At 41.5% G+C, this 23,446-nt stretch overlaps 1 protein-coding gene across 1 annotated transcript in view; it reads right to left on the bottom strand.

The window, feature by feature from the left end:
• Positions 1 to 5,493: 5,493 nt before the first annotated feature.
• The window catches only part of LOC124775205 (peroxidase-like), a 193,314-nt gene continuing 175,361 nt past the window's right edge, over positions 5,494 to 23,446 (bottom strand). The window contains exons 17-18 of the mRNA XM_047250047.1: positions 6,208 to 6,313; positions 5,494 to 5,686 (exon numbers count right to left, since the gene is read on the bottom strand). Of these exons, the coding sequence (XP_047106003.1) occupies positions 5,605 to 5,686; positions 6,208 to 6,313 (188 nt within the window). The 3' untranslated portion in view covers positions 5,494 to 5,604. The remainder of the gene's footprint in view (positions 5,687 to 6,207; positions 6,314 to 23,446) is intronic.

Genomic DNA, 23,446 nt, shown 5'->3' with positions numbered 1-23,446 from the left:
GGGGGGGGGGGGGCAACACAGACTGTACATAACATTGTTTAATGGTGTCGGTTTCGCATATTTTTGTATGACAGACAGAGTAAACGAAACTAACTTTGCGTTCATTTGCCGCTCTCACCACAAAATCTGAAGTAAGTTCCTGTTTGTATAGGTATTATATCAATAAAAATTTAGTCCTCCAGTGTTTCAATGACGCAATTCAAACTGATTTGGTCTCTATTTTTATCACTTTGGATGACGAGCCACCATGTAAAAGAAGTATGGTGTCTTCTATTAAAAAAAAAAAGCTAAAAATCTCTGTTACAGTCCAAAACATCCCTGTTTTAGATTCCTCATTGGGTTCATTAGTTTATCCATTTATTATTTCCTAGTGGAAATACGGGGTTTCTTGATAATTTGTTCCATAATACACCAAATAACCCACTCCGAGACAGTGTCGAAATTATTTCAATCAGAGATGATTTTGATCTTTTGCATAAGTCACATAAATTATTTTTGCAGTGGATTGTTGACATGTAGAGGAAAGTGCCTGATAGCGGACCCCTCTCATAAGGTGAACGTCCTAGTCTCCTGGTTCTGCAGTCTCCTGAACTCTAGCGGCACGAAGTGTAAACGCTAACTTACGCCTCTACCCGTCTGTAGTGGAGCGCACCAGTCGCCCACTTCACTCATAGTTCTTCTGTCCGCCATTACGTATTCTGCCAGTGGTTGAAGTTTTCGCATCATGCTACATTTTTCATTATTTCTCCAAGATATAGGAAGGTAAGCGTTTCGACCTGTGTATATTCTTAAATGGTAAGGTTCAAGGTCTTTGTTTATCACTAAACCGGTTCATTTAGATGTTTGGTTAAAAATTGATGCCGTTAACAAAATGTAGACTATAGTTGCCAAAACTGGACCCCACTTGGTTGCCTAAACTGGACCCCTTATACATTCATGTTTGAAGTCTACCTGTATTTGTGCACACTCTTATTCTGTTGGAATTGTGTTTCAGATTCCAAGAGAATAGGGAAGGTTGACCAAAGAAAGTGGAGTCCCTCTAAAATGACTAAAGCTATTGACGCAGTTTGGAAAAAGAAGATGGGTTGGAAGAAGGCCAGTAAAGTGTTTAATGTTCTGGAAACAACAGTCATGAGGTTGTCCAACATAAAGCACAGCACACCTGAGGAAGCACCAAAAGCCAATAGAGGTAGACCTACAGTTTTGGGTAAAAACTTGAGGATAAACTTGTTCACTATTGTCTTCCTATGGAAGCATCTTTTTTCGGGCTTACTCGTAACGACTTACAAAGAATGGCCGTGCAACTGGCAGAGCGAAATGACATTGAGCATCCTTTCAAAGATGAAATTGCTGGGAAAAAATGGGGTAAGCTATTTCTTAAGCACCACAAAGATAAACTACCAGAGAGGAAGCCTACTGGGACATCCTATGTTAGGGCTTGTGGATTTAGCAAGGAAAACACAGAGAAATTCCAAAACCTTCTGGAAAATCTTTATGACAGGTTTAAATTCACACCTTACAGAATTCACAACGTTGATGAGTGTGGCATTACTGTGGTACAGTCAAATGTAGCAAAAGTAATTGGCCTTAAAGGTAAAAAGCAGATAGCCTCCTTAACATCTGGAGAATGTGGAGCTCTTACAACAATCGTTGCTTGCATGAGTGCTAGTGGATCACTCGTGCCTCATTTAGTGATTTTTCCGAGGAAAAATATGAGTGAACAGTTGAAAAAAGGTGCTCCAGCAGGAACAATCTTTGCAGCGCACCCTTCAGATTGGATTCAAATCAACTTATTTACTCAGTGGCTTCGACGCTTTATTGAATTCGCCAAACCTACAGAGGAAAAACCTGTGCTGTTGCTCTTGGATGGCCATTTTAGCCACACGCAGAATATTGATGTGATTGACTTAAAATAAAATCATGTCACCATTGTCTCATTGCCACTCACTGCTCACACAAACTACAACCTTTGGACAAGACTTTCATGGGTTGTCTCAAAGTTTACTACAGCGAGGAAATTAGGCAGTGGTTAAGGCACAATTAAGGTGCCGTCAGTGCTTATGATGTAATGGAAATCTTTGGGAAAGCCTATATTAGATGCCAAACAGCCCCAAATAGCAATTAATGGATTTAAAGCAATATGAATATACTCGTTGAACAAAAACCTGTTCTCAGATCCTGAATACATTGAAGAAACCAATAGAAAACGAGATTCGTCTTCCTATGAAGCCGCATCAAGCAAACAATTAGCAGGAAATCAGGGGTTTTCAGAGGACAGAGAAGAATGTGGTGACATAAATCAACCAGCAACTTCGAAAAGCCTGGGTGTTCTTCTATCATCAGTTACACTTGAAGATCCTCAGGGCACCACATCTTCTGAGACAAGTCCATTTGACATAACTTCCATTCCAAAAATTAAAAAGAGCACCTCGAATAGGGGACGGAAGGCCTGCAGTTCTACAGTCACCACATCTACACCTTATAAAGCGCAGTTGGTGGAAGCTCGTATAGTTAAAGAGGCCAAAGAAGCTGAACAGAAAGCACGGAGTCATGCTCAAGGACTGAAAAGCAAATCCAGTTGGGGGCGTGGTTCAGCAGCAAAGCCCTTGAGTAAAGGGAAGAAACATTTGAAGAAAAGTTTGAACTTAGAGATAAATGATAGGGAATCTAGCACTGAAGATGAAAACAGCGTGTCCCTTGGAACATCTGAACTGGAGTTTCTCCCAGGAGTTACCCCATCAAATGATGATGATGCATGGTGTATGTTCTGTGACAGGAAATTTTCTGAAGACTCTATAAAGGGGAGCTTTGGGTTATGTGCGTTATGTGCTCGTGTTGGGCCCATGCAGATTGTTCTGGGGCTGAAAAGGACGTGTACATTTGCGACTTTTGTCACTGAACTATCTCATTTTGTCATCTACATTTTACGGTTTAATTGTTGAATATATTTTGTAATTTTTAAAATTAAACCCCGAAATTGTTATGTAAAACTTATACTTTGAGTCTAGTTTATGTTCTTATTGATATAATGCGCTTTCTAATTTTGTTTACTGTTTTTTAGTTTTTTTTATAAGGGGTCCGCTTTTGGCAACTGGTTTTCCGATTCGCAAAGTGCAAGGATCTAATTTTTAATTATATTTTCTGAAAGTAAATTGTAAATGATACACAACATTACAAGTACCGGGTGATCAAAAAGTCAGTATAAATTTGAAAAATGAATAAATCATGGAATAATGTAGATAGAGAGGTACAAATTGACATACATGCTTGGAATGACATGGGGTTTTATTAGAACCAAAAAAATACAAAAGTTCAAAAACGTCCGACAGATGGGGCTTCATCTGACCAGAATAGCAATAATTAGCATAACAAACTAACATAAAGCAAAGATGATGTTCTGTACAGAAAATGCTCAGTATGTCCACCATCATTCCTCAACAATAGCTGTAGTCGAGGAATAATGTTGTAAACAGCACTGTAAAGCATGTCTGGAGTTATGGTGAGGCATTGGCTTTGGATGTTGTCTTTCAGCATCCGTAGAAATGTCGGTCGATCACGATACACTTGCGACTTCAGGTAACTCCATAGCCAATAATCACACGGAATGAGGTCTGGGGACCTGGGAGGCCAAGCATGACGAAAGTGGCGGCTGAGCACACGATCATCACCAAACGACGCACGCAAGAGATCTTTCACGCGTCTAGCAATATGGGGTGGAGCGCAATTCTGCATAAACATCGTACGTTCCAGCAGGTGTTTATCAGCCAAGCTGGGGATGATGCGATTCTGTAACACATCGGCGTACCTCTCACCCGTCACGGTAGCAGTTACAAAACCAGAATCCCACGTTTCCTCGAAGAAAAAAGGCCCAATAACGGTTTTTTTGGTCTAATAAAACCCCATTCATTCCAAGCATGTGTGTCAATTTTTACCTCTCTATCTACATTATTCCATGGTTTATTAAGTTATCAAATTAATACTGACTTTTTGATCACCCGGTATATAATAAATGCTTTTGAAAGATAATTTTCTACAGTTTTCTATCATTTAAAAGTTAACAACAAAATAGGGGTCCGCTTTTGGGCAATTTCCTCTATGTATTGAAGGTACTGTACGAGACTCCATTTCATAAGGAAAAAATCAATCTGTTCTAAGGTCAGAAATTTATAATAACTTATGCGACCATTTGTGACTAAACCCAAATGATACTGAAAAAAATGCAGAAAGGCTGAATGCGTGATTTGTAAAATGCATACGGTAAAAGGTGTACACATTAACATAAGTGCAATGTTCAGAATTTTTATGAACAGAAAATCCTGTAAACTGTTGAATGGTACATGCTTACTGAAATAATGGAGGTTTCAATTTTTCGGTATTTCACAGTGAATTTGGATTTCTGTTGCCATTAATTGCTTTAAAATTCATGCATTTTTATTTCAAAACATTCTATTGCATAACTCATCATATTATAACATTGTACACTTGCAGAACACATTTGAGTGCATAACTTGTGTGTCATATCTATTCAGTGTTGTTTTCAAGATGGTTTTACGTATATGTTCTTAAAAAGCAAATCGCATATGTTTATGTTATATTGTTCTCACACAGTAGCTTTCCTGCACCGCCATCATTGCCATTAATTTCTAACATTTCATGTAAGTGTTCACTGTCATCTTTCTAATGGTCTCCGTTATACCTTTTCTGTAAACAGTACACACGTTCACCAATTTTTTGATCCTGCCATAAAACTTGCATTAGTATAGTTACAGAATATATTTATATTGCATAATATATTAATATAATGTATTAGCAGTTTTAGATTTTCTCTAACAAACAGGAGAATAAGTACATATGATGGCACAGAACATCATCAACTTTTGTTTTCTACAGACGAAACTATAGATAAACATTGAAAAGAAAGTTTGAATCATGCTTCGCTCTTGATTTGTCTCATTAGATGTACTCTCTTTGGTGCATTTTGAAACGTGTCAGAGGATACAGACTAGTTAAATTTTGTATGTAATTTCCATACTATACTAGCTGCCACAAGGATATGTGCATACAATTAGTGCCAGTTTCACAAATTTTCTATGAAAGCTGAATTATAGTTTCTAGTTTGTCGCAAACAGAAATATAAATATTTTGGCATACATTGTGATAACTTGATTCAGATTTCTGAGGCAGTTTTGCAGAAAGCTGCCTCTAACAACGCTAGCTTTGATTTCTAACGTTTTAGCATAATAAACTACTGAATTTTCCTAATAATAAATTAAATTGCTATCTGTAAATTCAAATCTACAGGATTTCTGCGTTCCTGAACTGTATATTAATCTTAATAAACACACACACACACACACTACACACACACACACACACACACACACACACACACACACACAAACAAGACACGCTGCACTACACGCTAATAGAAATATGTTGTGATTTATTCAGTTGTTCATGATTGGAAAGAGAAGCATTGTAGAAAACTGTACATTCAAAAGAATGTCACTTTATTTGGAAACATGTTAAACATTCGAATTGTGGCAGTACTCGTATGTCCTTACAGCAATCCCACTTTCTTTGCAGTATTGCACAAAGCAGATTTCACACAGGTACTGGTTCGTCCCTCCAGTGTCTGAGGTCGACTCGAGGTATTGACTGACTCGTGCAGCTGACTCTTTGGTTCCTGAAATTAGAAGAAATATTTTCGTTATTTATTTTACTTACATATTTAGAGAAATTGTTCTAAGGTTTGGTGTAAGTGTCTAACAAATAAGTTTTACCACTAAATCATCAAAGCATCTTCGGATTTCCACAGTGGGCCTGCGGTTGTGCTGGTAACTCATAACAGTTGCAGTGTTGTATTTATGAGTGATGCATTACAAAAGTTTGCAATTATGTTTTTACTCCAGGTTGTAAACAAAACATTTTCGAATAATCAGAAATGCAGCATTGTATTACGTGGATTATATTAGTAATTCACCAGAAAATAAGAAATGTCGTGGAAAGAACTTTCTACTATTAGCTAGAATGCGTGTCAATGGACTCTGAAGTGACAATAATTTTTTAGAGTGCAAATAATTTTTAAGTCAACAGTGTGCTCCTTATACACAAATGCCTGACGGATAAAGATTTTGTACTTACAACAGCCAGGAAACACATAGCTGTAACGAACGATAATTAAGCACAAATGTATTAGTAACTTACAAGAATGAAGCTTGGACGAATACTAGCGGCTGCACCTGGGCCAGGTCATTCGTATTGTCGCACAACACTCTCGCTAAACTTGTCTTCCTGATGCTGTCCAGTTGTGCTGAAACGATAATGAAACCGAGTTATAAACACTATGATAATAACGAAAACCAGAGGATTACGCTATTGGAGTTTCCCGTAACTGCAAGATATGCAACAGATTCTAGCAGCACACAAAAACTGCTAATAGACTAACATGATTCAAATATATAGACCTGATACAATTAAAGCTGAGACTTATGAGTCTCAACTTCATGAATTAAAATTTGTGCAACAACTGGGACTTGAACCTGGATCTGATTGCTTACTAGGGAGGAGTGCTAGCCTTTACAACACTGTAGCTGTGTAGGTAACATAGCAGCACGAACTACCCTAGTCCAAGGTCTCCCTAACACAAATTTCAGTTCATATCTTCAGCTTACTTTAATTCGTTTCTTCAGCTGACAACATTATCGTAGATAAGGTTGAGAGAAATATGTCTAAAAAAATTCATTATATCTCATCTAAAGATTACGTACGCCAGAGGTACAGGCGGGATTTCCCTATTACGTTTGAAGTTTGTGTTAGGGAGAGCACTGGACTAGGATAATCCATGCAGCTGTGTTACCTATTTTGCTGTCATACCTACCTCGTAAACAACGAAACCTTTGTTCAAGTCACCGTTGTGGCACCAATTTTGGTTAATTTCTTCAGCTTCCGTCATGGTTCAAATGTCTTTATCCATAAAGCATGCAGTTTATTTTTATGTGTTTGGACCTACGATTAATCTATGAAAAACGAGCTCTGAAGCGAGATCCATCGAAGCAACCAAACTGTAGACTGGGGTTACTTTCGTCCACAGTTTACCTGTCTTTTTATATAAGGCAAGAAAACGATTGATAGTGGCAGAGAGAAAACAAGAAATTTAAAAAGATATTAAAAAAAAAACACATTACATCTCTTACTGTGGTACAATTAAATAAAAGTGGGTCAATTCCGTCCAAACGCAGGGCTACTTCGACCCACTAAGTTATTTCTTCAGGAAAAAAACGGTAAAATGATGTTAGGACAAAGCAAACTCAATGAATATCTCTAGATTAGACGTTCAAGGGCATAGGAATAATTTAAACACTATATTTTGAAGGCAGGAACAGGGAATATTGAACTTCACTCAGAAGATGATACAGTGAATATACAAATGTAGTATATTTCACATGTCAGCTAATTCATTTTCAAGTTATGTGTTGCACTATAGCAATTATTTGCGAAGAGAATATATTGTATGTTAAGGTTACTGTACAATATGAGTTCTAAACTTATGACATTAATTACTGAAGCTCTGGTACCTGAAAACAGCCACGTTTTGTTAGTCGTGTTTGACTGGTAATTCTTATCAAATCCTCCCTGGAATGAAATAGTTTATCTTTTTGTTCTGTCCTTTTGCAGTAGCACTTTAGCACCCTCATCACTCACCTCTTTCCCATTTCCGTAATATTCGTCTTCATCGTAAAAAAACTGAAGCGTATTGCGAGTTTTGACCGCGCGGTTTGAGGCGCCATGTCACGGATTGCACGGCCCCTCCCGCCAAAGGTTCGAGTCCGACCACGGGCATGGATGTGTGTGTTGTTCTTAGCATAAGTTAGTTTAAGTAGTGTGAAGTCTAGGGACCGATGACCTCAGCAGTTTGGTCCCTTACGAATTCACACACACACCCACACACACACACACACACACACACGCACACATACATATTGCCCAACTGCTAATTTATCTTTCAACATTTTGTGGTGTTGGACATATTCTTGTACATCAGAAAAACTTCTGGAAACTGTATTATATTCTAGCACAACTACATCTTTATTTTGGGGTTACTTTGGACAGAGCAAAAGTAACCCCATGTTTTGCAAAAATGTGTACCATTTTACAGAAATGTTAAATATTTTATCTGAATTGTATTTCATACAAACGACAGATTCTCTTCTTATTACCTAACACTAACAGAATGCAAAATTACGTCCACCATACTTTCAGTTTAACTGATGTGACCCTCCAGGCAGAAATTATTGGGGTGTAACAGTTGTTGAACTATTTATGATCAACATTGAGTCCAGTGCTGCCAACACAGTATTACTTCACGGAACTCGCGACTTTCTAGATCGTTCTTCGCACATTGTGAATGCATCCTGCCTTCTTTACTCTATGCTAATGACATAATTTTAGCGTGAAAAAAAATTTGAAACTTTTTCCGACCAGTGGGCAAAGGTTCCCTGCAAAGGGCCAAAGTAACCCCAGATTTCTGAATGTTAAAAGTAAGTAGGCTGCATAGCCATGATGAGTAAAGATTGTAGTGTTGTGTGGTTCCTCTGAGGTCTACGACGGACTCCACCAAAACAAGTACGGGGCGTGTTTTTTTTTAAGAAGGTCCGTTTTGTTGTAGACACTAGTAGTTCGCGTGCATACCGCAACGAGCGCGTGCATCGTGTACCGGCATGCCTCGGGAACAACTGTGTTCAGTTTCAGCTCTGTAGCTAACCTGTACGGCTCTGTTCTGTGCTTTCAAGATGTTTAAGACTATCAACTCGCCCGCCGCGTGTGAGGTTCGCTCAGTGATACGGTTTTTGTCAGCAAGGAACCTGCCTGCTACAGAAATTCATCGACAGATTTGCGAAGTGTACGGTGATACTGTTATGAGTGAAAGCAAAGTGCGTAAGTGGGTACGAGAATTCATAGATGGCCCTGACAACGTCCATGATGAGGACCTCTCCGGTCGCCCTTCTTTGATTACAGACGATTTGGGGGCTTCAGTTGAAGCGAGGATTCGTGAGAACAGGCGCTTCACAATAACAGGTCTCTGAAACGAATTTCCCGACCTGTCGAGATCAGTACTTTACAACATTGTTTCTGAGCACCTAAAGTTTAGGAAACTGTGCTCCCGTTGGGTCCCGAAACTCCTAACAGAGGACCACAAAAACCAAAGATTAGAGTGTGCGATGAAGTTCTTGACTTGTTATCACGAAGAAGGTGACGGCTTCTTGAGTCAGATCGTAACTGGAGACGAAACATGGGTTTCGCGTATCACGCCCGAATCGAAGCAACAGAGCATGGTATGGAGACACACACACTCGCCTGTAAAAATTGAGGCCAATCAGACTCTGTCCCAGCGCAAAATCATGGCGTCGGTGTTTTGGGATAGGCATGGTGTTTTGCTGGTCGACTTCATGCAACAAGGAACCACTATCAATGCAGAAGCATACTGCCAAACCCTGAGAAATCTACGCAGAGCGATTCAAAATAAAAGATGTGGCATGCTGACAAAGGGAATTGTTCTTCTCCATGACAATGCAAGACCTCACACTGCAGGTCAGACTCGCGATTTATTGGACAGTTTTGGTTGGGAAGTTTTAGACCACCCACCCTACAGTCCTGATGTTGCACCGAGCGATTACCATCTGTTCGTCCACCTCAAACAACACCTCAGTGGCAACCGATACAATGATGACGACGACGTGAAAACGGTAGTGAACTATTGGTTACCGGAGCAGGCGGCAAGTTTTTATGAAGACGGTATTTTAAAATTGGTTGAGAGGTATGATACATGTTTCAACAAACTTGGCAACTATGTCGAAAAATAGAGTGAAGAATGTATTTTCTGAAAACAAATTTACTTTTTTGAAATAACCTTGCGTTTTGTACTTACGTTCAAACGGACCTTACTTAAAAAAACACGCCTCGTATTCTACCATTTTTGTTTCCTGTTCCGATACTCTGTCTGGGATTTTAGGTCTCATCTAAGTAACACATTAATCTCTGTCTTTCTGTCTTCCTATCCGATGTGATGGTCCTTTGTTCGTTCTTTCGCTTCTTTCCCAAGAAGAATTACAATAAGGTCCGTGTGAAACACACAGCCATAAAACATCTAGATTTTCATTGCTCTCCAAAGGTGCGGAGCTTAAGTAACACCACGCTGCCACAACTTCGTATAAAATATACAGTCCATCGCTGTGTGTGACATGGAACTGACGCTACTGTCTCGACAGAATACTTAAGTGCGGTGAAAAGAGATCGTAAGAACAAATCTTGCATTTTAAAACTACAACTGTTGGAGTGAAGGGACGAAAGAAAAAATGGAACACAGTCATAAAGGCAGCACAACACTGGGTCATTTACTTTTCGTTCCAGACACTGCACGTCCTGGCTGATAATTTTTAACTTGACAGCCCTTCAGGAGAGGGGACATTTGTTTCATGTTAGGTAGTAATGTTGATGTTCAAGTGTGCAGATATCAAACACACACAGAACTCGAGGAATCAACGCTCAGCACGTTTTTTGTTATAAGATCGGGAGAAAATTTCACTGCCTAGTGTTAATACCAATGAAATTTTATGTGTATGTTGCTACATGTTGTTCAGTAACAACAAGTGCCAACTTGATTTACGAGATGGTTTTGTGTATATGGCTCCATATACTACATGTTTCAGATAAGATGTTTTTCTCTCTCTGTTACAAAGTAGTAAGTGAAAGGAACATTTATTTAGATAGGTATACATAAAAAAACGTTATTCTTTCTAATACATGTTTAAAAATTATATGTCGTTGCTGTAATTCCCTGGAAAATAGCTAAATCAACTGTATTCATAATTCAGCAGAAAGAGTAACGTTTCTTACGTTTAGCTATCTAAATAAATATTCCTTTAACTTATTATATCGTAAGTGATAGAGAGAAACACCTTATGTGAGCTGACCGGAGTGGCTGAGCGGTTCTAGGCGCTACAGTCTGGAACCGCGCGACCGCTACGGTCGCAGGTTCGAATCCTGCCGCGGGCATGGGTGTGTGTGATGTCCTTAGGTTAGTTAGGTTTAAGTTGTTCTAAATTCTAGGGGACTGATGACCTCAGAAGTTAAGTCCCATAGTGCTCAGAGCCATTTGAACCATTTTGAACTTTATGTGAAACACCGTGTGTTGGGCCGTTTATCACAAACGGAAATTTACCCAGAGTTATTGACGAGATCTGCAGATTTATTTTAAACAGATAAGAAGTGGGCAGCTGAATTCAACACACTACTAGTTTTGACGTATTTCCTTTGAATGATTTGCCAAAACTCCGGCCACAGATGTAAACCTCTGCAAAATGCACAGCACGGTATTGACGGTCACCGTTAAAGGTATGTAGAATAGAATGGGCACGGATCATTTCAAAGGAACCGAATTTGTTGGCAAATTTCGAACGTTTTCAAAATAATCTAAATGCCTTTGTCCATCGACTTCTTACTGCGGTTCCATCACTTTATTCCAGAAAAGAGATAACAACAAGGGAAGTCGGTGGAAGGCAGTGGCTCTGCAGCGAAACAGGTGAAATCGGTATCCTGTGCTGCAGAAGGCGCTGGCAGTGTTTGCTGGCATGAAAAAGGATGCTTCTTACTGGTTACTGTACAAATTGTGGTGAATAACATTTCAGTTTTGTGAGAAGTGGATGAGAAAAACTCTGATAAAACGTCTGGTTTTAAAAAATTAAAAAAAACCTGTTGTTTCCCATGGGGACAATGCATCTGTCCGCTAATGTGCCGTGATAAAAAGCTGAGTGATCCGAAGTAAGAAACGTTAGAAAATTCATACTATTCGCCAATTTAGCTCACTATTACTTCCGGCTAGAAAACGTTTCAAGCCCAACGAAGACGCCATTGCAGTTCTACATGGGAAATAAGTGGATTTTTACCTTAAAAACACAGTGTTTATTTGTCACGCTGAGAAAAGATCTCCTTACTACGTAATTACCAGTAACATGTAATCCCGTCCATACTTAGGTCGAAAAACTTGTAGACTATTGTAGCCAACCAGCGTCAAGTGAAATACATTGAGGCGACAAAAGTCATGCCACACCTCCTAATATCCACTCGGACCTCCTTTTGCCCAGCATAGTGCAGCAGTTCGACGTGGCATGGACTCCACAAGTCATTGGAAGCCCACCGCAGAAATGCTGATCCATGCTTCCTCTACAGCCGTTCATAATTGCGGAAGTGTTGCCGGTGCAGCAGTTTGGGCACAAACTGACCTCTCGATTATGTCGCATATTATGTCCCATAAATGTTCGATGGGATTCATGGGAGGCGATGTGGGTGGCCAGATCATTAGCTCAAACTGTTCAGAATGTTCCTCAAACCAATCGCCAACAGCTGCGGCCCAGTGACATAGCGCATAGTCATCCGTAAAAATTCCATTGTTGCATGGGAACATTAAGTTTATGAATGGCTACAAACGTTCTCCGAGCAGCCGAACATACCATTTCCAGTTAATGGACCGGTCAGTTGGACCAGAGAACCCAATCCATTTCCATATAAACACAGTCCACACCGTTTTGGAGCCACCACCAACTTGCACAGTCTTACTGACAACGTGGTCCATGGCTTCGTTGGGTCTGTGCCACACTCTAAATCTACCTTTAGCTCCTACCAACAGAAACTGGGACTTATCTGACCAAGTACATGTTTTTCCAGTCGACTAGGGTCCAATCGATTGGTCACTAGCCCAGGAGAGGCGCTGCAGACGATGTCGGGGTGCACTTGTTTAGTCGTATGCTGCCATAGCCCATTAATACCAACTTTCACAATACTTTCTTATCGGATACGACGGTGGTAATTCCCGTATTAGGTTCTGCAATCATTTCAGGCAGTGTTGTTTGTCTATTAGCAATGACAGCGCAAACGCCGCTGCTCTCGGTCGTTAAGTAAAGGCCACTGTGTTGTCCGTGGTGAGAGGTAACGCCTGAAATTTGGTATTTTCGGCACACTATTGACACTGGATTTCGGAATATTGAATAGCCTAACGATATCCGAACTGGAATGTCCCATGTGTCTAGCTCCAACTACAATTCCGCGTTCAAAGTCTGTTAATTCCTGTCATGTGCGGAAACCTTTTCACATGAATCACCTGAACACAAATGACAGCTCCGCCAGTGCACTACCCTTTTATACACTGTGTACGCGATACTACCGCCATCTTCATATGTGCACATCGCTGGCCCATGACTTTTGTCGCCTCAGTGTAAACAACTATCTAGTACTTGTGGTAACCATATAGCTGAACTTCAAGACACACAAGTGTCTAGTAATACATTATGTGATATTATTGACATATATGCGTTATTTAGTTATGTTACAAAATTCACTGCTCAAGCAGAAAAAATTCTCTTGGTGCATTTCCAAGGGAAAGTTTTTAACCATGCTTTACCAACTAAGGTGACGTCGACAAAATGTGACAAATATTAAAAGAGATAGCGTTTACAGAAAATACGAGTTTTATATCAAGTAAAGTATTAGGAAACGTAACATATCCCCCAAGGTACACTAAACACATCACAACACTGCTGCGAGAGAGAGAAAAAGAAATACACGCCGGACTTAAAAGAATGTAAAATCTTCGAGACTGACCACGGTTAACAGATGCCTGAAACTTAGCGGGGACTTCAACGCGAAATGCTTTTAATAGCTTCCGTAATGAAACTTTGTTATGTAATCTGGGAGAAAATCCAAAGAGGTCGTATGTGTAGTGAGCCAGTGGCAAGACACAATCAATACCTTCACTGCGTGTTACCAATGGTAACGTTACCGACGACCACGCCACTGAAATGGAATAACTAAATGCGATTTTTTGTCACAGAAGAAGCGATAAACGTTTTAGAATTCGAACCAAGAAAAGCTGCCAACATGAGCAGCTTTGAAGCAGACAGCCTTGGTGTAGTGAAGCAACTTTTCACTTCACAATGGCAAATCTACCAGTAGAGGTTGTATACCATTTGCATTCCTTTCGAAGTATACTTATGATATTGCTCTTTATCTTTAGCAATTATGTGGAACCGCTCTCTCGGCGAAAGATCCGACTTGAAGATTGGAAAATTGCTGAGGTCACACCAATACACAAGAAAGAAAATACAAGTAATCCGTTGAATAATAGACGCGCATGACTGACATGATTTTCGGTACAACTATAGAACGTATACAGTGTTAAAACATTAAAGAAACACCTCCAAGAAAACGGTCTGTTGACACATGGATTCAGAAAATATCGTTCTTCTTAAACACAATTGGCTTTTTGATCACACGGAGTAAGGAGTGGTATCAGCAAGGAATATGATGTTGATTCCATGTTTCGAGACTTTCAGAAGGCTCTTGACACGGTTCTTCACAAACAGTTTCTAATCAAATTGCCTGCCAATGGAGTACCATCCCAGCTGTACAAATGGATTCACAATTTCCTGTCAGAAAGGTCGCAGTTGGTACCAACTGACGGGAAATCATCTAATGAAACCTTACTTATATCTGGCGTTCCTCAGCGAAATGTCATAGCTCAGTTGTTCTTCTTAATCTGCATAAACGATTAGGGGACAATACAAGCAACCTACGTAGATTGTTTGCAGATGATGGTACCGTTTGCCGTCTAGTACACTCATCAAAAGATCACAGTAGGTTTCAAAATTATGTAGACAAGATTTATGTGTATTGCGAACAATAGCAAATGACCTCAAACAATAAAAAGTGTGAGGGTCCTCCACATGAGATCTTAAAAGAAATCCGTTAAATTTCGGCTACGAGGATTGAATGAAAAGTAATGCCTCCACCTTCGTTAACTGGATTTGGATGGGAATATTTTAATAAATCAAACGTAGAAATAATCCTTAGAATGTAATCTTTAATTACCAATATTCACTTTTCCACATAATCACCAGCCTACTGGATACATTTCTGCCAACGGTGAACAAGTTTTCTGAAGCCGTCGCGGAAGAAATCGACACACTGTTTCCGCATCCACAGTCTCACAGTTCTCCCAACGTATTTATCAGAAGCGTAATGATGTCCCCGGAGATCGTCTTTCATTATCGGGGACAGATGGAAGTCAGACGGTGCTACATCTGGACTGTATGGAGGATGCCGTACGGTGGTGAGGTTTCAGTCTCTGAAGTTCTGCTGTAGCGGCACGTGAAGTGTGTGGTTTGGCATTGTCATGGTGCAGGAAAACATTTCCCTTTTCCTTTCGGGACCTTGTGAGCCGTCGTTTCAGAGTTCGCAGCGTTGTGATGTAACGCTCTGAACATCTGCGTCCCAGAACACTGTGGCCATGATTTTTCCAGCTGAGGGCTGCATCTTGATTTTTTTTTTTTTTTTCTGGGGCGCTGTCTTTGTGTCGATATTCCATAGACTGACGTTTCGTCTCCGGGTCGTAATGGTGTACCCACGTTTCGTCTCCTGTACCAACTGAATGGAGAAAGGCGTCACCTTCATTCTCGTAAAGCGAGAGGAGTTCCTGGCAAATTTCAAGTCCGTCAGTTTCATTTCAGGAGTCAGCATACGGGGTACCCATCGTGCACAGATCTTCCGATAGCCAAGCAAAGCAATAATGTTACCGACACGTTTTTATGAAATGACGATTGTGTTTGCAGTTTCTCTCTGAGTGATACGACGATCGTCCTGAATAAATCACAGATTTGTGAAACTCGGTGGTTGCTGTCACAGGCCGTCCAACTCTTTGTTTGTCACGCAGGTCAGATGTTCCCGCCTCAACATCTTTAAACTTACTCGCCCAACGACGCGCAGTACTCACATCAATATATTCATCATAAACTGCTTTCATTCTCTGATGAATCTCCTTTGGGGTGACACCTTTGCTGTCAAGAATTCTATGACTGAACGTTGCTTAAATCCCATTGACCGACCGTCTGCGCAGGGTTCCATACTTTACACTGTAACAACACAACCGTTCAATGCTAAGGCTTCCCGCCAACTGGAGCTGTAGAGAAGAGGCTACGGAACAACTCAGTACTTGCTGCATACCAATGCTGCCAACTGTTGAAGAGTTACGAAGGTGGAGGCATTACTTTTCAGTACATGATACATCACACAAACTTAAAGCTGTCGATTAACAAAATACCTAGGGATTAACAATTACGAACAATTTAAATTGGAACCATCACGCAGAAAACGTTATGGGGAAGGCGAAGCAAGACTGCATTTTATTGGCAGAAGATGCAACGAACCAGGAAGTAATGCACCGCATTTCTTCTTCAATAGTTCTTTATTGAACATAATGAGAATGACACACACGAAGGATGGTGTTTTATCTACACACCCTATTTTTCCACATTATCTCCATCCCGCTCTATCGCCTTCCTCCAGAGCGAAACAAGGGCATAAGTATCCTGTCGGTGCCAATCCTTGTGCTGGTGGCGTCCTCAAAATGTCTTCCACGAATGGCATCATTTAGTGGCCCAAACATCAGCTCGCTGTAACATGTCAGGTGTGACAGCCGTGAATGGTGTCCCCGACCGCGACAAATCGTGGAGCTCCGCCTTCTGGTAACCTCACCATCCGTGCCCAGCGACTGACTGCCCTTCTGTCGACAGCAGATGCTCCATAGACTTTGCACAAGCGTTTGTGAATATTTCCCCCACCATCTGGAGAACTCTCGTATTATGGAACAGATATTCCGAAAAGCGGTACTTGGTATTCCTGTTATTTGTCAAGACCTGTGCAGGATTTTCTAGGATTAATAGCAGTAGGAAAATGTTAGTATGACTTGAGCAGTTACTTAAAAATATGGCATCATGGAATAAAATTCCAGCATTTTTATGTCGTCAGTGCCTCGCGTCTTCGCTTAGCCAAGAACACGAAACGAAACGAAACTTCGCGATCAGGCTACGCGATGTCGAATGCCAGCTGCGGCATCCTCGGGCAATGGATTTGTGTGGACGTTGTACGGAGGAACTTGGGGTCAGCACACCGCTCTGCAGACCGTCGTCGACATTTAGACCTTGGAGCCGCTACCTCTCAAACAGACAGTTCCTCAACTGAATGCATCCCAGCCCAGTCCTCCTACCAAGAAAAAGTCCTTGGCAGCATTACGAATCGAACTCGGATGCTCCACATGGCAGCAATCTACACTGACCCCTCCCCTACGGAGGCGGTCGAATAAAGAACACAAATTTCCTAAATGTGTCTGCAACCATTGTGTATTTTTATGAATAAAGTCGTCTAGATCATGTAATAATTTATTTATTTATAACAACGTTTCTGCTACTGCCATAATCAGATCTGTAATTAAGATTAAAGCAACAAAAGAATGACTGGCGTTAGTTGCACACCAGTAAACCCCCAGTTCTTGAAACACTCGAACTCCGACATATAAAACAGTTTCAAACGTCAGATTGCTTTCAGTTCAAACGTCAGATTACTTTACAAATGAGTTAATATATTAAATATTTGACGTTATGCATGTAACCGAAGAAAAATAGTTGGGATAGATTTGAAATTATGCTTGTAGTTTCTTGGAAGCCCCCTTGTGTTTTCAGAATGAAACACTAGATGAATATAATTCGGGTAATTTGAGCTCCATCTTAAACAAAAGGGAGGTTTTCATCCATCTCAGTGCCTATCAGAATACCAAACCTTCGTCCAACTGGTGGGAGGCGGACAATACCGCAAAGCAGAGGATGGCCTATAAGGGTGAAATATAAGGGGACTTTGAGTGCTCAAGAACCGATATGGTAGCTGTAGAAACTCCGAAAACTGTCAGCTAACGGGGCTCTGGTGAAGCTGTGACAGGCCCACCCAGCTAGCAGTGGATCAACAGTCAACTTTCAACAAGGGAACTAGCCTCGGAAAGAATAGATGAAAAAGGCAACGACCCGGCAAGACAAACTGACAACGAATCAGAATTTTGAACATTAGAACACTGACAGGGAAGGGAGAGGGGACAGCGGATGTAGTGGAAAGGATAAAGCTAGACATTTTAGGAACGGGAGAGACAAAATGAAAAGGAGAAAGCGTTAGGGAACTGAGAAGAGGTTACAGCTTGTATTGGAGTGGAAATGAGGAAGAAAGACAAAAGGGAGTGGGAGTTGTTGTGAGGCATAGTCTAAAATAAGAGGTACAAGGGTAAGGGACAGGATAATGAAAATCAGAATAATGACAAACAGAAGAAGTACAGAGGTGATTCAACTGTGTGCCCCTCAGGTGGGCTGTACATCTCAAGAGAAGCAGGACTTTGAGAAGGAACTACAAAAGTAGTGAAATGGACAAGGATAATCGTCATGGGAGACTTGAATTCACACGTAGGGAATGAAAGGCAAGGGTATGAAAATGTACTGGTAGCAGAAGTATGGGGAAGTAGAAATGAAAGACATTGCTGGAATTTTGTAAGAGAAATGGTTGAGTTGAGGTGACTCCTGGTTTCGGAAGAAAGATAGCCACCAAGTAACGTGATAAAGCAGGAATGTAGCGCAGAAATCTTTGTTGGATTACATGCTTTATGACAGGGAAACGAAGAGGACTGCAACGGATACAAAGGTACACTACTGGCCATTAAAATTGCTACACCACGAAGATGACGTGCTACAAACGCGAAATTTAACCGACAGGAAGAAGATGTAGTGATATGCAAATGATTAGCTTTTCAGAGCATTCACACAAGGTTGGCGCCGGTGGCGACACCTACAACGTGCTGACATGAGGAAAGTTTGCAATCGATTTCTCACACACAAAGAGCAGTTGACCGGCGTGCCCGGTGAAACGTTGTTGTGATGCCTCGTTTAAGGAGGAGAAATGCGTACCATCACGTTTCCAACTTTGATAAAGGTCGGATTGTAGCCTCGAGCGATTGGGGTTTATCGTATCGCGACATTGCTGCTCGCGTTGGTCGAGATCCAATGACTTTTAGCAGAATATGGAATCGGTGGGTTCCGGAGGGTAATACGGAATGCCGTGCTGTATCCCAATGGCCTCGTATCACTAGCAGTCGAGATGACAGGCATCTTATCCGCATGGCTGTAACGGATCGTGGAGCCACGTCTCGATCCCTGAGTCAACAGATGGGGACGTTTGCAAGACAACAAGTTAACATCTGCACGAACAGTTCGACGACGTTTGCAGCAGCATGGACTATCAGCTTGGAGACCATGGTTGCGGTTACCCTTGACGCTGCATCACAGACAGGAGCGCCTGCGATGGTGAGCTCAACGACGAACCTGGGCGCACGAATAGCAAAACGTCATTTTTTCGGATGAATCCAAGTTCTGTTTACAGCATCATGATGGTCGCACACGTGTTTGGCGACATCGCGGTGAACGCACATTGGAAGCGTGTATTCGCCATCGCCATACTGGCGTATCACCAGGCGTGATGGTATGGGGTGCCATTGGTTACACGTCTCGGTCACCTCTTGTTAGCATTGACTGCACTTTGAACAGTGGACGTTACATTTCAGATGTGTTACGACCCGTGGCTCTACCCTTCATTCGATCCCTGCGAAACCCTACATTTCAGCAGGATAATGAACGACCGCATGTTGCAGGTTCTGTACGGGCCTTTCTGGATACAGAAAATGTTCGACTGCTGCCCAGGCCAGCACATTCTCCAGATCTCTCACCAACTGAAAACGTCTGGTCAATGGTGGCCGAGCAACTGGCTCGTCACAATACGCCAGTCACTACCCTTGATGAACTGTGGTATCGTGTCGAAGCCGCATGGGCAGATGTACCTGTACACGCCATCGAAGCTCTGTTTGACTCAATGCCCAGGCGTATCAAGGCCGTCATTACAGCCAGGGGTGGTTGTTCTGCGTACTGATTTCTCAGGATCTATGCACCCAAATTGCGTGAAAATGTAGCCACATGTCAGTTCTAGTATAATATATTTGTCCAATGAATACCCGTTTATCATCTGCATTTCTTCTTGGTGTAGCAATTTTAATGGCTTGAGGCATTGGATAGTGACCACCAACTATTGGTAATGGACACAGGAATCAGGAGGGAATGGAAGAAGGCAGAGAACCAGTAAAGGAGAATCAGAGTATGGAAACTGAAGGAAAAGGAATTCGAGAAAGAATATCAGGATATTATAAGGGGAAGGTTACCAAAGGATCAACCCAAGGCAGGGGAAGAGGAATGAAGACAATTTAAATGTGCTGTGGTAGAAGCTGTATAACTGTTTGTGGAAGGACAAGTGACAGAAAACGGAGGCACTATGGTGGAATGAAGGAGTCAAGGAGGTAGTGGAAAGGAAGAACAACGCTCAGACTGCAGTTCAGGAAAGGATGAGATTAGCAAGAGAGGACAATAAGAAAAAATTAGAAAGAGACCAATAAGACAGTGGCTGTGGAGAGAAGGAAGTGGATAGAAGAATGTACAAAGATGATGAAGACAGCTGCGGAAGGAAGAAAGTACTTTATGGAATGGTCAAAAATAGGAGGAAAGGTTTGAGAGAGGCTGCAACAATGATTTTAATAACAAAGAGACACTGAAGGTTGTGTGGAAGGAGTACTTTGAGCACTTGCCAAATCCGAACGGACTTGGAGATGATGATAATAGACTATAGGAGGCAAAAGTAAACTCGCGGAGGGAGGGGCGGGGGGGGGGGGGGGGAGGAGGACCTGACTGGGAAGGAAATTCAAATGGCACTGGACAAGATGAAAGGAAGAAAGGCACGAGGTGTGGACGAAGTAAGAGTCGAAATGGTGAAGGCAGCAGGGTAGGTTGGGAAACACTGAGTGTACGACGATGGTGTGCAAGGAGTAGCAGACTCCAGAAGATTGCGAGAGGGCACTAATTGTCCCTATACTCAAGAAAGGGAGTAGGAAGGATTGTAGAAGCTACAGGGGAGTCACAATAATACCACACTGTGACGAGATATATGAGAAGATCCTGGAGAGCATAATCCGAACAAGGGTCGAGAACAAACTGACAGAGGAGCATGCTGGTTTCAGACCTAGGAGGTCAACTCTTGACATCATACCTGCAGTGAGGTAGCTCCAGTAGCAGCACTACGAATTTGGAGGTCTTCTGATGGCCGTCCTCGATATAGGAAAGGAATTTGATAGCGTCTGTAGAAGAACGATCTGGGAAGCACTAGAAAAGAAAGGGATGAAAAAAGAGACAACAAGCAGAATGAAGGAGATGTACTGTGGAAGTCTGTATGAAAGCGGGAAATGAAAGGATGAATTGATTCTAGCAAATAAGTCATGTGAAACAGGGTGGTGCATTGTCACCTAACCTTTCCATTGTGGTCTTAGATGAAATAATGACTGAGGTGGCAGAAAAAAAAAACTGGAGAAGGCAAGATGAAAGCAATAGTATTCGTGGATAACTTGATGAGAAACAGGGAGGAAGAGATTCAGGAACAGCTGGATGCTTGGGAAGAAACAGTGAGACAGTATGGAACGAAATTTAATATAAACAAATGTGAGATCCTAGAAATAAAGATAGAACAACTAGCGGAATAAGGATTGGGGGGCGAACAATAGAAGAAGATGGAAAGTGCCAAGTACTTGGAAAGTGTGATGAAGAAATTGGAATAAATGAGAAAAAAATCAGTGAACGTGGTAGACAGGCAGAAGCATTCGTGCAAAGCACAAGGTTTGGAACCAAGACGTCCTACAAAAAAGTAAAGAAATAATATACAGAAGTCCCTACATCGCAATGCTGACCTATCCATCTGAAACATAGGCAGTGAAGAAAAGAGATGTAAGCATGTTACATGCACATGAAATGAAGTCCCTCGGGTGGGAGCAACAATGAGAGATAGGATGAGGAACCAAAGGGTAAGGGAAATTTTTAAAAGAATAAACCACCACTTGGAATCTGTATTATTATAGTTGTCTTTTGTACAATCCAGATTTCGACTTTTATGCCATTATCAAGTAGAAAGCTAAAGGTTGTTAGAATGTTATTAAATCATATTTGTTAAGGCAGTCCAAAGCAGGTAAGTAAGGCTAACACATGTCTTTAGGATGCAACTGTGAGAAATAGTGACAGAGAAACCCTTGCGGAGCAGGATAGAAACACCAAGGCTGAGGTGGTATGGGCGCTTAAACAGAATGGAAAACAAGAAGATTCCCAAGAAGATACATGAAATGGAGATGCGAAGGAAACGGCCAAGAGGAAGACCGAAGGATAAATGACTGAAAGGTATGAAGGAGTGCGTTGAAAAAAGAGGTGAGGAACAGTGTGCAAACAAAAAGATGATGAGAAAACAGAATTAGACGGACAAGCTTCTGTTCGATGCAGACCCAGCCTGGTGCTGAAAACTTTTGAGATAATTGTGATGATGATCTCCTGAACTATGACGTAACTTTGCAAGAATATTGAGTAGTGTATATGGATACTGTCTGCACACTGTATTACGAATAGCGTCGTTAGTAAAGAAGAAATAAATTGAAACGTCATGTCTGGTGATGCAGTTTTATTGCATGAACAGTGAAAATGTAGTTCATTATTTTGTGGGAGGTGCCAGCGACAAAAAAGTTCTTAAATGTTTGAAATTACGTGCAAAGTTTGTCGGAAGTCACTTTGTGCTCTGATTCTCAAATACTGAATGAATAAATTCCGGGTATTTGCGCGCCGCCAGTTACGCTGCCTCGTGACAATCACATGGTTTCTAACTGTAATACTTGTCCTACTGTGTTAAACTTTTGACGTGGGAATATGCCTCTTAATAAGTAGATTATGAAAGGATTTCAAATTTTTAAATTCGGAATAAATACGCAAAATATTACAAATCAAATTTTTGCCTCTGGAAGTTGCCAGATAGGCAACCTGCAACTGATTCTGGGTTCTGGGTTCCGGTTTCTGGGCTAGTTGCTTAATTATATACACTGTTCAGTGATGTTAATGTGGTCACCTGTCAACAGCCTGAAGAACCACGTTTTGCAGCACGGATCGCTGCGAGACAGGTGGGAAGAGAGCCAATGAGGGTCTGAGTGCTGCACCATGCCGACTCCAGGGCCATGGACAGCTGCGCTAGGTTTCTCAGCTGAGGATTCATAGTGCAAACAGCCCGATTGATGTGGTCCCACAGGTCTCGATTTGGTGGCGAGTAGAGTACGATAAACCATCTTGCTACTCTTCGAACCGAGAACCGTGTGCCACGTCGTACTGACCTGCTGGTAGGCCCCATGCTGCCGAGGAAAAGAGAACTGCATGTAGGTGTGGACCTGGTCCTCAAGGACAGATGCATACTTGTGTTGATGCTGTGTGCCTTCCAGAATGACGAGATCACCCAGGGAATGCCACGAAAACCATCCCCAGACCATAACGATCCATCCTCCCACCTGGATCCTTCCGACGATTGTTGCAGAGTGTTTGCTTTCAGATATTTCATCCCGTACATGCCAATGGCCATCTGTCTGATGCACCATTAAACGAGATTAATCTGAATAGGCCACCTGTCACCAGTC

This window comes from Schistocerca piceifrons, chromosome 1 (assembly GCF_021461385.2).
Source record: "Schistocerca piceifrons isolate TAMUIC-IGC-003096 chromosome 1, iqSchPice1.1, whole genome shotgun sequence".
Classification (NCBI taxonomy): Eukaryota; Metazoa; Arthropoda; class Insecta; order Orthoptera; family Acrididae; genus Schistocerca; species Schistocerca piceifrons.
Note: the sequence above shows the minus strand (reverse complement) of the source record. Positions and strands in the feature narration are given on the sequence as shown.